Raw genomic sequence first — 15,545 nt, forward strand, 5'->3', positions numbered from 1 at the left:
AGTTGCAATCAGGCTGGCTGGCTTTGTGGCTGGCACTCACTTGCATGCAATTTCTTTTGGGCCACCGTTGTCTGGCATCGACTGGCGGCAGTCTAGACATGGCGCACCAGAGGTGACATTTGATTGTCATTGTTGGCATATTAAAAGAGTCCCACAGTCTGCACGCGCCTGCCGCCAATAGCTTCACATTGAGCAGGGGCAGGGCCAGTGCCAGTGCCAGTGATCGGTGATCAGACTAGACTAAGAACCTCGAACGACCCAACGGCGACAATCTGCGGCCAACTCCCGCTCCCGGTTTTTCTTTTTCTTCGAGTTTGAACTTTAGACGATTTCGTATGCAATGTGCATTAGGCCACGAAAAGACTCTTTCTCCTCGAATCGAATCGAATGTGTACTAAAACCCACAGCCAAATGCATAAACATAACAGGCCATAACAATAACATAACCGGGTGAGAGAAGTTACTAGTTAACCAGGGGCTCGGGCTTCTGATGCATCAGCAGGGAGAAATGAAAATAAAGGTCAAAGTCAACTTGTCGGTCGAACTGCTGTTAGCTGCTTTGGCTCCAACTTTAAATGTTCATGGGCATATTATGCAAATAGCTTACATGTTGATTATGCTATGGACTTGAATCTGCAAAGTATATTAATAGAGCATTTTGATTATTGGCAAACAGAGAGAAATAGTTAAATAATTTTTATTTTTACTATTTCGCTGGCAGAATATTAAGATAAGAATATTAAGACTTGACCCCAAGTAAACTCAAAATATAATATATTAAAAATAAACAGCTCAACTTTAGTGAAATACTAAAGCTTTAATAGTAGTAAAAGTCGATTGGAAAGCATATTCAAAACATTGATATTATTTATTTATTCCATTATTGTACGAGTATTACACTTATTTTATGGGTCTTTAACCAGAATGAAGGCCATAATAATATTATTTAATTCAGTATATTGGTTCATGATATATAAAAACTTGTAAAAACTCAGAGTATTAGAGCCTTTTTAGTTACGAATCATTTTTAACTGCAAACAGAGAATCTTTTTCAGAATCTCAACTTGGATTTGTACACAAACTTAACCATACAGTGACTTAAGTTTGAATCAAGTAATGTATTTTCGATATTCCTCTTTGAATTATTATAAACAGAAAGTATGAAAAAGAATATTGAGTAAATATTAATTTAAATTTGTCAATTGTCTTAACTATAATCAAGCATAAATAATTAGAAAATGAAGATTAATTTATCTAAAGATTATTGTTTGTTTTGCTATTGCAATTTTAAATTTTTATCATTTATGGGAGTCGAAACAAAACTTAAGCAAATGTTTTGAACATAATATTTTGTACAATTTTAATTGTTTTGTGGCTTCATTGTTAATTAATTTAACAACAATTAATTTAAGATTATTAATTGAAATAATATACAAGATGCCCATATCCTCCAACATAAATTGAGTAAGTCCAGAAAATTTTCGTCATTCGATTCAGATGGATTGCATTTGTCAGTTCCCAGTCAACGCCTCGAAGCATTGCCAAATTTTGATTTATTTAAGCTTAATTTTAATGATTATTTTAAGAACATAATGGCGAGACGAGTACCCGCATAATCTCTCTGTTGTTTGGGTCTACGCCACTGACATGAAATGTGCAAAACGCAGGCCATGGCCAATGGCCACAGAAAACAAAGTGCGTTAATAGCCAAGACACACATGGCCAAGGCGGCTCCATCTACCAGAAGATCACCACAGAGATCGAATGAGAGAGAGAGAGAGAGAGAGAGAGAGTGAGTGAAGAGGGTTAGAGTGAGATAGGGAGCAGGTCGACAAGCTAACGCGCCTTTTACAAATTTTTATTGAAAAATATTAAATTCTCATTAAGGCAGAGAGTCAAGCAGGTTCCACAAGGCGGCAGGCAGCAGGCAACAGGCTTCGCATCCATTTTCCACTGTGGCACTGGACAAGGCTTTGTCTACATCTTGGATGTAGTTGGAGGATGTTGTTGTTGTTGTTGTTATTGTTGGCTCTGGTCTTTTGCCTGCTTTTCTTCCGAAGTTGGCGCGCGCGCATGCGCCGATAGACTTGCTTAGATAAAAGATGATTTATGGGTTTTATGGTGTGATGGGAATTTTAATTTCCAACATATACTTACATTTTTAGCTTAAAACAAAAATTATAAAGAGCCAACAACGGTTAGGCTTCCCCACCGCCCCCGCCCCCACCCGGCAAGCCAAGCTCTCTATTTGGCCAGCAAGCTCTTGGCAATTGTCAAATGAGACGAGCGGATTGTTTTTAATTGAAGCAAGAGCCACAAAGGCAACAACAACCGCACAGCATGCCCCATCGTCATCATCATCATCATCATCATCATCATCGTCGTCATCCAAGGCCCCAAAAAAAGAGACTTGCAACTGTCTATTATGCTCACTCACCTGTAAAATAAATGGCAAAACTGCCAACACTTGGCCCAGCCAGCGCTGACAAACTCCCAGCGAGGTAAATGGAGGAGAGTTGTAGGGGCGATGAAGGCAACGTTCCAATTTATTGTGGCAAGAAGTAGAAGCAGAAGCTAGAAAGGGGCACCCACTGCTGTGACTCGTACCTGGTACCTGGCCTATACCTGGCAGTTACCGTTAGGTGTCAAAGATTTCATGCCCCATGTCGCAAACTAACGACACACAATCGATCACAAATCAAATGGACAGAAGCTGAGACCCGCAGCTTTGCCAAGCTCCCCCTTCTCAATACCAATCTTTATCCCCTTCTCTCTCTCTCTCTCTATCTATCCCTCTCTGTGTCTTTCTCTTACTCTCTGTGTCATTGCGACAGTCCAAATGTGTCTCAAAAATCAGGCCGCGCGTCCAATGCAAAGCCGTTTCATAAATTGCACATGACCTGCCGACCAGCAGCAACATCGCATCGCATCGTCAGCGGCAGCCAAAAGGCAGCAAAAAGGCATAACAATAAATTAAAAATGGACGACTACAACCACAATGACTGTGTGGACCAAAACCAAGACCAAATCTTTTAACTCCATCCCCCCACCTTCTCTACCCTCTCCCTCTCTCTCCATACACACACACACACACACACACATAGTCTTTGCTCCTTTTGCTGTAGCTCTTCAGATTTGGTTATTGGAGCGTTTTTTTTTTCTTTGCCTCGCTGATGGACAGGCCTCGATTCCCGACGATGCCGACGAGACAACCGACAACAGGCTCCAAGCTCGATTCCACAAGAGTCCACAATATGCCCGACACATTGCACCCGCCAAAAGTCAGTCAGCCGCCAGTCGCCAGGCTAACCAAATTGATGGACACAGTGTGGTGGCTCTAACTCTAACTCTAACTCGCTGTCTCCTCTGACTCTCTGGCCATGGACATTATTGGTTTTTAATGAGCTCACATGTTTATGCACTAAGCTGAGGAAATGTTTTCGCAAAAATATCAGACATTTCACGAACAAACAGAGAAAAACATATTTCATTTTACCCACAAGAAACAAAAAACAAAAAAAAAAAGTAAAGCAACAAAAGGAAAACTTTAAATAAGCCTGCAAAACTTATCTGAAGTTGTAGAGTATTAAGGAAAAAATTTGTTAACTTGGCCAAAATTATTGACTTGTTGAGTCACTCCCAATGATTTTGCATGTTCTTATTGCCTTTGTTATGATCAGCTTTCATTTAGAAACAGCTGCAGCTCAGTTCCAATAGACTTGTGCCATTGTCAATTCCTATTTTTGTTTAGCCATATGTGCACAATGTGATCTGAACTTTGCCTCAACAATCAACCTTATTAACAATATGGAGCACATTTAACAACCCACATGGCTGGAGGATTGCTCCGGGCTCGATATATCCTATATTCATCCTATATATTTCGTTTTAATACCATTGAAAACAGTCAATAATTAATAAAACGTGGTTCACTTTAGTTCTAGGATACTCGAAAATTTTGAAATTATCTCAAACTTACTGATATTTTCGTTGTTTGGTGCGTAAAGTTCACTATCCAATTTCCAAAAATCTATTCGATGTGTCGTCTAAGATCTAAACTGTTTAGAATAAATATGTATATTTTTCCTGTACAACTACAAGTGTTTATTTATATTACGAATTATACAAACTTAAAATTGCGAAATATTTGATTACCATTAAAGTCATAATTTTCATATGCCAAAATGTATTTTATGTTAGACAATGAATTAAAACTTTCAACTCTACTTAAAAAGCTGAAATCCCTTTGAATATTGTCGCCTTTCTAAAACAATCTAACTTTTATTAACGAATGAGGATCTGTAAAGATCCATATGTGTTGATTTATTTTAAAATCTGATAAAAGTTTAATGGATCAGTTTTAATTTTCCAACTATTTCAATACATTGTTCAAATCTTTCATTGTTTTTTTTTTAATAAATAATTTTTAAGCTGTCTTTCTAAGTTACCGTGAGTTGCCGAGCCCTACATCTTATAATCAATAATGTTTAAAAATGTTATTAAAATATGAAGTAATTTTCTATGAAATGGCATCTGCTTTTGGTCCTTACATTGATGTTTAAATCTGTCTGGAATATTTTTCTTTAAGTATTTTATTTCTATCTCCATTATGCAGTGCTTTAAATCGTGTTTCATAATAGAAAATATAAGTTTTTAGGTATAAAATAAGTAAATTGAAACTTTAAAGTTAGTTTACTTTTCTTCATATGACATATTTTCGCCAGCTCCAACTCTCTCTAACTTGTTCCTTGTATGTTACTCTTGTCTTAGGTATAAATTTCTTCATTTATTTAGGTTTAACTTATTGAAAATTCTACTTTAATAGCAATTGTTAAATTCTCATCCCATTCGGTTCTATTGACAAGTCAATCATCACATATTTTTCATGCACAACTGTTACTCTCTCAACCATTCTCTTTGTCTTTCTCTTTGGAAGCTTCTCTAATTTACTTTTACTCATTTACATACATTTATCAGGTCATTAAACCACCGTGCCATCTCCAGCCCCCACCCCAACCCCAACCCCAACCCATCTCTCCCTATCAACAGCAACCTCGACGCAATATTGACCTGACCCAAGAGGCATATTAATTAACCTAAAAAACCGGTCTGTTATACATACGAAATGTAGCTTTACGTACCAACCTACCTATACACATACATATATAGATAAAATAGATTTGTATGTATTAAATGTATGTATATTTATTTAACCTTTATGCTAAACTCGTAAGGTGATGGCAACAGCGACTGCGGCAGCGGCAGTAACCAGCTACTACTATTGCTACTGTCTGTCTTTTTGGTCGGATTTGTGGTTATTAATTTACCAATAAATTGCCTCGGCGTATGCGTAATATTTCACAATTGTGAGTTAATGGCCAAAGCGTTATTCATGCACTGATTTCCGCTGCAGGTGTCATCCAGCCGAGGCACTAACCCGGCAAACTAGCTAACCAGTTATGCGTATTAGCGCAAAAAAAAATATCTCTAACATATCCCAAGCCTGTAGAGTCTCTCCCCCTTGGTCACTCCTCCCAGTCGCTTCGCATTGAAATTACAAATGACGAGAAATTTGTCATCTTTATTATTGCAAACAACGCAAGCCGACGACAAACGACGACAATGCTCCCCTTGGACAATTGGCCCGGTGCGTGCCTCTCTCTCTAAGTTGGGAGGAATTGTGGCTGGAGTCAGTGGCATTACCCACAAAGGCCTCTGCTGACAACTTGCCACACATCTTTGGCTATGGCTGTGGCTTAGTGACTATGTATATATGTATGTATGTAGTTAGCAAGGGGCCTGGTCGGCCATGTCAATGGATACTAAAGTTAGCCAACTGCGTCTTGGTCCATTGTGTGCTCAATTGATTTTTCATTCAAATGCAAGATGTTGTGCATCGGGGGGGGCGGAGAGAAGGAGAGAAAAATCCACAGCGGATTTGTAACTCAGCTTAATGAGCGAGCCCAGATCTGAAGATTTTTTTGCTTGTTCCTTTGTTAAGTTAAATAAATCGTTTCAATATGGTACAAAAAAAGGTTTTTCCATTTCTGTTTTATTATTATTTTGAGAGCAAAAAAATTGTTTCTTCTTGTGATTGTTGTTGATGTTGTAAAATGTTTCTAAAAAATAATACAATTTGTCCATTTTAAAAGTTAAAACTAAGAGACAATTTTCGTTTATTGGATATTTGTGGCCAATTAATGATGAGAAGATGATAAATATTTCAGCAGTTTTCTTGTTTCTGAGTTGGCCACAAATTGCTGTCAAATCATATTCTACATATAGATACATATATATATAACTAATGGATAACTTCTATTGTACGAGTATTTTGTATATAAATAGATTGCTTGGCATTTGTTTATTGTTTACTTTTGTCTTTTGTAGTTGCCTCTTCTGATGTTTTGTTTTTTGTCTTCTTTTTTTTGTGGGGAGTTTTATAAAAAATTTTCTACTTAACATCCAATATAAAAATTTTTGCTATAATTAGTTCAACTTTATATAAATATATAGATATGTATATATATACAAAAAAACACACACATTCAAGTTGCTAGCACCAATCCAAAAAATATATCTATATATTGTGTATAAAGTAGTAGGCATAATAGTAAGTTATTTACTAAATTAGTTAATAATAATTTTTCAATGTTCTTTTTTTCTTTCACTTGGCTTCTTAAGGCAATGCATGGTAGAAATTTTACAAATTTTTCCCTTTCTGTTTCTTAAATATGAATATTTAGTTTAAAACTAAGAAACTAATTTGGGCTTTGAGCCCGGTTTATGTTTTTGTTTTGTATACCGACAAAAAAGAAACTAAATTGAGCTACTTAGGCATTAAAAGAACAAATAGGTTTCACTCTAGATCATCTAGAGAATTGGCTTGGCTCCAATGTAACTTGGCCTCCTTCTACAATGTGGTCTAAATGAGTATTCTCCGGGCATGGTTTTGTTTTTTTTTTTCTATATGTATATGTACTATATGCTATAGAGTAGTGATTTTATGGCCAGGATCAAGAGTGGTCAGTGGCGACGCATATGCAATGAGAGATGATCGGATCGACTGAAGCTCCGTGTACACAGCTGACAGCGGAAGGGCTTCACTCCCGTGTGTTTGCGATAATGCCGGGTTAGCTCATCTGAGCGGGCAAATCGCCAGATGCAACCCTCCCAGGTGCACACATATGGTTTTTCACCTGCAAGAAAAACAACCAAAAAAGAACATACCAATTATAGAAGGTTTTCGGAAAGCGGTGAAAGATGAAAGTGTCATAAACCATTATTAGACTTTTCTTTTCTCCCTCCCAAAAATTTTATTAAAAATTTGCCGTAAAAGTGTTAAAATAGAAGGGCAAATTAGTAACGTAAAATGGCAGTTAAAATTATATGTTAAAATGAAAAGAATGAATGTCCAAGGAAATTAGAAAAAACAAAAGACTATGCCAAAAGTAAATAATAGAAAGATATGTTTAACAAAAAAGATTGTGTGAAAAGCAAATAATAGAAAGACTAGTCAGAAAAATGATTGCCAATTAGCAAAATGTTCAGCATTTTACCCTTTGAAACAAATTAGAAAAAATTAAGAAAGACACATTATTGCTAAAAGATTGGTCATTGAGAATTACAAGCACACTAAGACTTGTATTCTAGTTGCAGAATTGAACTACATTGTCTGTATTAAAACTACAATCTTTTTTGCTCTTTAACCAGTTGAGAATTACAAGAGTAAGTGGAAAGTATTGAAGAGATCATGCATAATAAGAAAAGTCATTGCTTCGTGAGTAAAGATCGAAGAGGAGACATTCAAGAATTATTCGTCTGACTGGCTAAACCATTAAAGGCAAACTATATATGTCATTTAGAATCAAACAGTTGCAGGATAATGATTTTGAAGTGACTCTTAGACTCACCCGTATGCGTTCTTTTATGTGCCTTGAGATGCGAACTCTTTGTGTAGACCTTGTCGCAGCCCTCGGTGTCACATTTGTGTACCTTGCGGTTCTTGGAGAGATCATTGTAGCCACCATTGCTTGAAGTGTCCGTCGATCGACTGAACGGCGATGAGGAGGAGGACGATGTGGTGCCACTGCCACCACCACCACCACCACCACCGAAATTGATGCCACTGAAACTGCTGTTATCCTTGCGGGTGGCACCTAAGGCCATCCCACCGAAGGCAGGGTTTAGGGCAGCATGCGGTGAGCCAGCGGATGAGTAGCTCTTCCAACTTGGCGAACAGGCAGTGGACGCATTTGATTTACTTGAGGCTGAGGTTTTAGTTCCTCCTTGATGGCCATCGGCAGAGAATTTGTAGGGATTCTTAAACAAGCTTAGCAAACTAAATTTGCGATCGTAGTCCTGCATGAGTGAGGCCGAGGAGGAGCTAGAGCCACCAGCATTGCCGCCAGTGGTGCCATTGTTATAGCTGCAACTGTTATTGTTATCCTCCTGCTTGCTAATCCGTCGATAGGTAAAGAAGAATGGCGATGCGGCAAAGAATGGCGAAAATGGCAACTTGGAGACGCCAGAGGCATAAAGTTGTTGCTGCTGCTGCTGCTGCTGATGCGTTGCATGTTGATGATGTCTACCGAATGGTCCCAATGAGGCTGAGGCGCCATAAGTGGCACAGGATGAGGATGAGGAGGATGCAGAGGCGGATGAGCTACCAATCGACTGTTTGCCATGGACCACCGCCTTGGTGGCCAACGATGAGGATTTGCTGATGCCATGCGACGAGGTGCTTGCTGCAGGTAAAAGAAAATGAAAAGAAAAAATGGCAATTGAGATACGTTTAAACAAAATGTTCCAACTTTATGGCTGCCAAATGCCTAATGAGACTCGTAAATGAACAACTGCCTGGATTGGCAACTGAACTGAACTCAACTCAACTTATCCGAACTGAACTGAACTGAACCAAACTGTCTTGGAACACTTTGGCTTGTCAGTTAACAGTATTTTTTTCCTTTGGTTTTTTTGTATTTTTTACACAATTTCCTAATTTCGTTTTGCATCAAAAACGTTTGCATGTCGCGTATTTTATGGCCCTGGCCAGACAGTCAGACAGTCAGACAGACAGACAAACAACGGGACAGAGAGAAGAGAGTGAGAGACTGAGGCAGACGGACAGCAAATCCGTGCAGTCGTGATCCATTTAACCTGTACTTGAGCCAGACAACGACGACTGCGACGACGACTGTCAGTTTGCTACTTGGAGTTTTGGTTACGGACTTCAACTTGCGACGGGGACAAGTGTGTCGATTTTGGCGCCCGCGACATCAACATCAATTGCCAGCAGCAGCTGCCATCATGGAGACCAAGACCAGAGGGTCTTGGAATTATAGTGATGGTTCTATACCCTTTATACTCTAATGATTGTTGATATAGATGTTTGTAAATAAATTTGTTCAGAAAAGTAATTAGTTAGAGGAAGAGTACCTCAGAGAAAAATCAAGAAGGTCTAAAGGACTTTTGGCTGTTTTTCCGTAGAACAAAATCAATTGGGATGTAGCTCTAGCTTAAAGATTATATAGAATTTATAATAGATAACTAGTTGAGAATATCAAGTAGCATTATAATATTCATGTATACAAAAACTAATACCATAGATCCTAATAAAGTAGTTCACTAGGGCAGCTTTACAATACGATAGAAAAATTGTCTTGTGCTGTTATATAATTCGAGAACTTTCGATGATAAACGTAATGCCGATTAACCCTCTAATGCCCAAGAGTGTCTCAAGACACATATCGATACTTTATAAAATCATTGATACTGACCATTTTTTAAACCATTTTGAAGTTAATTTATGTTAAAAAGTTTCAATTGTTTATTCCCAACTTTAATGAAATTAAAATTTTTCAAAATAGTTTATTGAAAAATTTATTTTGTATTTATTGTTTGTTACATAATTTTATGACAATCGATAAAAAACTCACGAGCGTTAAAGGGTTAATAGAAACAGCTCTGTCTAACACGACTATTATAAAGAACTCTGATCCAAAAGGACCGATAAATTACAATGTAATACCTACTTCAATAATATATAATGACTTAGAATTAATTCTTAGAGATCTTCCACGATAAAAGAAAGGTCATAATTTGAGCTCGCTCCAACTTATCGATAATTTATTCAATTATTGTTAAAAGGTGTCAGAATTATAGGAGGTGTCAGGTGTAAAAGCATCCATTTTATGAAGCCTTCGTAAATTTATTGTAAGTGGTTAATTTGCACACCTATAAATTGCCCCACTATAGTCGATGGACTATTAACATTTTGATAATTTTTATTAGCGCTGATTAGCAATCGATTTTTAAGGTGACTCTAAATGTGTTACCAAGGAATCCTTTTTGTAGCTGCATAGAATAATCCAATATGCCCAAGGGCTAGCAAGGGTATAACCAACCCACAGACAACATACAAAAAGGGTCTCTCCCTCTCTCACTTACTTTGCGCTAAGCAAACGAAAAATCATCTAAAAAAAGTTTCCTCAAGTCTTTGCCACTTGTCTTTTGGGTCTTGGCTGGTCACACAATAAGGTTAAGAGAGCTTGGAAGATTGCCTCTGTCTTCTGACTCTTTGGTTGTATGTTTTGTTATTGGTTTTGTTTGTTATGTTAGGTTCAAGTGTTTGAACTGGCCTGAAGAGATAATCGATAGATTCAACAAGATTATCCATATAAAAGTTTTTTTTTTTTTTTCGTTTTTTATAGGAGGAAACAAAATCTGCAAACGAAACGGCAATTAGCCAAGATAAGAAATGTAATAATTCCTTTTATTTTTCTTTCTTTTTTTCCTGGTTTTCCACTTTTTCCCCCCACACACACACACACACACTTGCACATGGACACATTCAATTTGGCTTTTCTTGCGACTCGTTTGTCAGTCAGTCAGTGTGGAGTAGAAGGTGACCCAAGCTCAGTCTTTTGGGGTGCTTAAGTGCTTTGTCTGTGCCTGCAACTATATGACCGAGGGCCACATTCAAGACTGACCGTCAGACGGACTGCCTGACTGACCGAGCGACCAACCGACTTGGTTTTGGACTTGGTCTTCGGCCTTATAGCCTCGAGTGTCTCAAGTGCGTTGTCTACACATGGTTTTTTTAGGTTTTGCTGCTGCTTTTGCTGTCCGCTGATGCATTTGTAATTTCCATGCCATGGAGAGTCACAGCAATGCCCAAGGTAGCAGCAGCAGCAGCAGCAGCAGCAGCAGCAGCAGCAGCAGCGGCGGATTGCCTGGTCACTGGTCGAGAGGTTGGCCCGTTAGCCAGGCGCGCGCGTTATTAAAATTGATGGCATTTAATTGAACTGGCCATCAACGTCAGCCCACAGTGCTGTTTCTTTCCCTGTTGTGTTGGCCCATTTGCAATTGCAGTTTGTGTGTGTGTGTGGAAGGGAAGAAAAAAGACTTCTGCAACATATGCTAATGCTTATTATGTGGCAAATAACCTCACCTCATTTTTTTGTCGGTTTCTCGCTCTCTCATTTCGTTTTTGGACATTCTCCTTGTGGTGCCATCTAAATGTATATATGTATGTAGGTATATATCTCTAGCATATAATCACCGCTTTTACCCAAAATGCACATGCTGACTTCATATTTCTGCCAATTTAGTTGGCCAAAAAGATGTTGGCGACCCAGAGATTTGAAATCACACTTGTGAGCCTATTGCCAAAGTGGTGCAATAAAAAAAGTGAATGTTGCCCCCAAGTGGCAGGCAGTCGGTAAGACAGTCAGGCTCCTAGAGCTCCTTTAGAGCTCGTCTTCAAATGGCCGGAGCTCAAGTTGGCCGTCGTAGCCATAAACTGCTCATTTGACTTTGTGAGAGATCTACGCGAATGTTGCATTGCGTTGCCGCCCGAGAAGTCGAGAGTTGTGTCTCCCATCCCCCCCTCCTACCTCGGCTGCTATTGCATTTGCAGCGATAATTATGATGAGGCCAAGACGGTAACGCTTACCCTCCTTCTCCTAGCTAGAAAAGTTGGAAGAGTGCGCACAGTGGTGCAAAAATTTTGACTAAAAGTATTGCAACATTTTGTTAAATCATGATTTGTTCCAACTTAATTGAAGCTTACTCAATAGTTTGAAGGCAACATCGGTTTTTCTTTTTTGTCAAATTGTTCTGAGACCACTGTTAAGACATGGGCCCAGCAGGCGCTGCAATGCGGATCTCGCACCAAATGCGAAACTGGCGAGACTTGTAAGTAAAAACAACAGCAAAGCGAGGGGAAGCCGAGCTGGGAAGAGACACTACCTATATACATACATAGAAAACCGGGCAGAGTGGGGAGGGGGTGAGGAAGCGAGGGCAAAACCCAACTAAACAATAAATTACAAAAACAGTTGATAGGGTTTAATGTGCACTTGGTGTGCGATTGGTTATAATTGACAGTTCGCTTCGCTGAGTTGGACTCTCTACGTCTGCCTCTGCCTCTGCGCCTGCCTCTGTCCATGGCGACGTGCTTGGCCGAGCACCACCAAGCACCACCATCTACTAAGCAACACCACCACCACCACCACCGCCACCATCAACATTCATTCATTGACTGTTACGTTTATTTTCTTGCCACTTAATTGCCAGGCGCTTTGAGGCACTTTGATTTACTAGTTGATTTTTATATAAAACTGTCGTATTTAAGTTATAATTATGAAACACAACATGGCGTATGAGCAATGAGCGAATGGAAAAATCTCCGTAACTGAAATCTGAAAATGAAAATTGTGAATTTTTGCTAGTTGGGCCATTGCTTGGGCTATTTTCACACATGCCAAAAAGCGCAGGCCGGAGCCGGTCACATCTGAGGCACTGCTCGGTGCTTTGGCTTCGGAAAGTGAATTTATGGCATTGCGCATACGCCGTGGGGGCAGCCTCAGCAGCCCAAAAAGTTTTTCTAAATCGCTTTTATATTTATTTACTGTTGTAGTTGTTTTTGTTGTTATTGCTGTTGTTTCTGGGTTTCTTTTAAGCCATTTTTCACACTCTGCGGGCGTCTTTTGAACCTTGAAATAAAAGTTTTCCCACACTGCAAAACACTCTGCCAAAACGTTTTTCCTTTTTGCCTGCTTGCCAGCCGACCGACGATCGACGGTCTGTCTTCTTGCCTGTATGTATGTCTGTTTTGTATCTTGGGTCTACCTAATCCAGTGTGCCTAGCTGATTTCCAAGCAAAAGCCCAAAATGGTAACAGACGTAGACTTTGTGGCAGCAAAAACTAATGAGCAACTGCAACAACCACAAGAAGCACACAAAATGCAAACTGCACCTGCCAAAGACGCTGCCAACACAACAAACACACAGAGCGGAGTAACAACACACAAAAAGTTTAAAAAGAAATAAGGAAACTTTATCTTCATGCAGCTTGAATGCCCTTTTGCGATATCTGAGGAATTTTCTGTTTAATCCAGTAAACTGATCGATTTATATTGTACACTGCATTGAAAATGGTCTCTTTTTGGCAATAGGCAGCCACACTTTTCTTGTATAAACAGAAAGATCAAGATCCAGATCAAGTTAGAGATATTTATGGTATGGGTTTTGTCCTTATATACATAATTGGAATTGTTTTACACAACAAATGTTTGGTCTAAAACTGTTAGTTGTGCGTCTTATGTTGTTTTGGTATAGTATTTTTTCTATAACAAAATGCAGCCACACTAAAATTGCAAACAATATTGATATTGATTAGGTGGAGATCCTAAGAACTTTGATTTGCTTAGGTAAACGGCTGTTTATAGTAAGTGTTTAAGATATATTGAAACTAAGTACTGATAGTTTGTGCTGAGGCTCTTTTTTTGCCTTTTGCAATATGCAGCCACACTATTGTTTTGTAATAAATGAACTAAAGCTTATTAAGTGAAGTTTGCAAATAAAAGATAGATTTCTTAAAACGTCTAAAAGCCGACGGGAAATAATGAATTTAGCTTACAACAAATTTCTGATAAGTTTGATAAGATCTCTCAAGCGATGAGAGAATCTTCGAATAAGTATACAAATAAAAATGTTATGACTTAATTTTCAGGGAGCTAAGTATATGAAAAAAACCCCTAAAAGAATGGTCCTTTTTGATTGAAAAAGTTGTTTGACAATGATCAATATTTATTTTATTTGAATACAAACAAACTTTGTCATTCTTTTTTGTAATGTTGCTGATTTTCCCTTTCAGTTTAGTGTATATTTGTGTGGACATGTTGAGATACATTTGTATCTACAAAGATTCAAGTGCCTGCCCACAAATACAACAAAAACAAGAAAAATATTGTCATGTGTATGTGGCTTGTTTTTTTGTTGGCGCTTCGTTAGCGGCTGCCGTTTTATTTGTATTTCTCTCTGTCGTTTTTTGTTGATTTGTTTTTTACGAGCAAATTGTGCAAATATCTTGAAGCCAAACAAAAAACAAAAAAAACGCAGAGGGAGAGAGAAAAAAAAAAGAATTGACAACTAGATAACTTTAAATGAATTTTCAGTGGTCATAAGCTGACAGCGAAATGGGCGATCAGTTTAAAACATTTTACTATATACATACATAGATACAGACATGTATCGCAGAGGAGGCATTCTCGCAATAAACAGAGAGCGAGAGATGAAAAACATTTAATTGTTTTGCTACCAATTATGTATTTGTCAAGTTAATTGGTATGTCAACGCAACTAGTTTTTAGATCAAGCTTACAGCACAGGAGTGGCAGCCATCAAAAGCTGCCACCGCCAGCGGAGCCAAACGTCAGACGCATTGTCAATAGGCCGGGGACTACAGCAGCAGCAGCAACTCTCGATGATGACGATGATGACGACGACACCAAAGCAATGCCAATCATCCAGACCATTTTACACCAGGCCTTCTGACCAAAAAGAAAACGCCAACAAAAAAAAAGAAAGATACGCGCGCGCAAAGAAAATACTATTGAAAAAAAAGGCAAAAATGTTTAGCCAAAGCCAAAGCCAAAGCTGAAGCTGAAGCCATGCCATGCCATTCCATACTAAAGGCGAAGGCGAAGGTGTGAAAAAGCAATGCAAGAAGGCAGCCAAAGACTTCCTCACCAAAGTGCCAATGGACCCGTTTCATACACTCAACAAAATAATGGGCTAAAAACAGAAAGCGAAACCATTTCCGAACAAAATTGATTGCAACCATAATATGACTCTTAGGCGTTCTCTTTAAATTTAAGTTTAACCTATCAAATTAACTAATTACAATGGAGTAATTAATAAACTAATAAGGTACTTCTTAACTATTGTACAGTTAAATAAAGTAGCCAATAATAATTGTTGCCTAAAGAAATTACATAAATCCTATTGATAATTAATGGCTCAAGGGTCATTTCCATAATTTAAAATATTACCGTAATTTAAGCGAAAGTGGAAAACTTTAATAGGACTAATCAATATTTAACCCTTTCATTTTAAAGTCTGATTATCTAACTGACCAGTTTGCTTAACTGACAATTTTCAATCTATTCGAAGTTATGGCTGAGTTTCATATACAAATGCTTCAGGTCTTAGGACTTATTAAATTGTAAATTCCAAGCAGTTTCTAATATATTTATCTAACAA

The 15,545-nt window shown here is 38.3% G+C and overlaps 1 protein-coding gene across 1 annotated transcript in view; it reads right to left on the reverse strand.

Moving 5' to 3' along the window:
- Positions 1-6,660: 6,660 nt before the first annotated feature.
- The window catches only part of LOC6639788 (Krueppel-like factor 7), a 40,048-nt gene continuing 31,163 nt past the window's right edge, over positions 6,661-15,545 (reverse strand). The window contains exons 3-4 of the mRNA XM_023181940.2: positions 7,911-8,744; positions 6,661-7,196 (exon numbers count right to left, since the gene is read on the reverse strand). Coding sequence (XP_023037708.1) covers positions 7,024-7,196; positions 7,911-8,744 — 1,007 coding nt within the window. The 3' untranslated portion in view covers positions 6,661-7,023. The remainder of the gene's footprint in view (positions 7,197-7,910; positions 8,745-15,545) is intronic.

This window comes from Drosophila willistoni (genome assembly GCF_018902025.1).
Source record: "Drosophila willistoni isolate 14030-0811.24 chromosome 2L unlocalized genomic scaffold, UCI_dwil_1.1 Seg196, whole genome shotgun sequence".
Taxonomy (NCBI): Eukaryota; Metazoa; Arthropoda; class Insecta; order Diptera; family Drosophilidae; genus Drosophila; species Drosophila willistoni.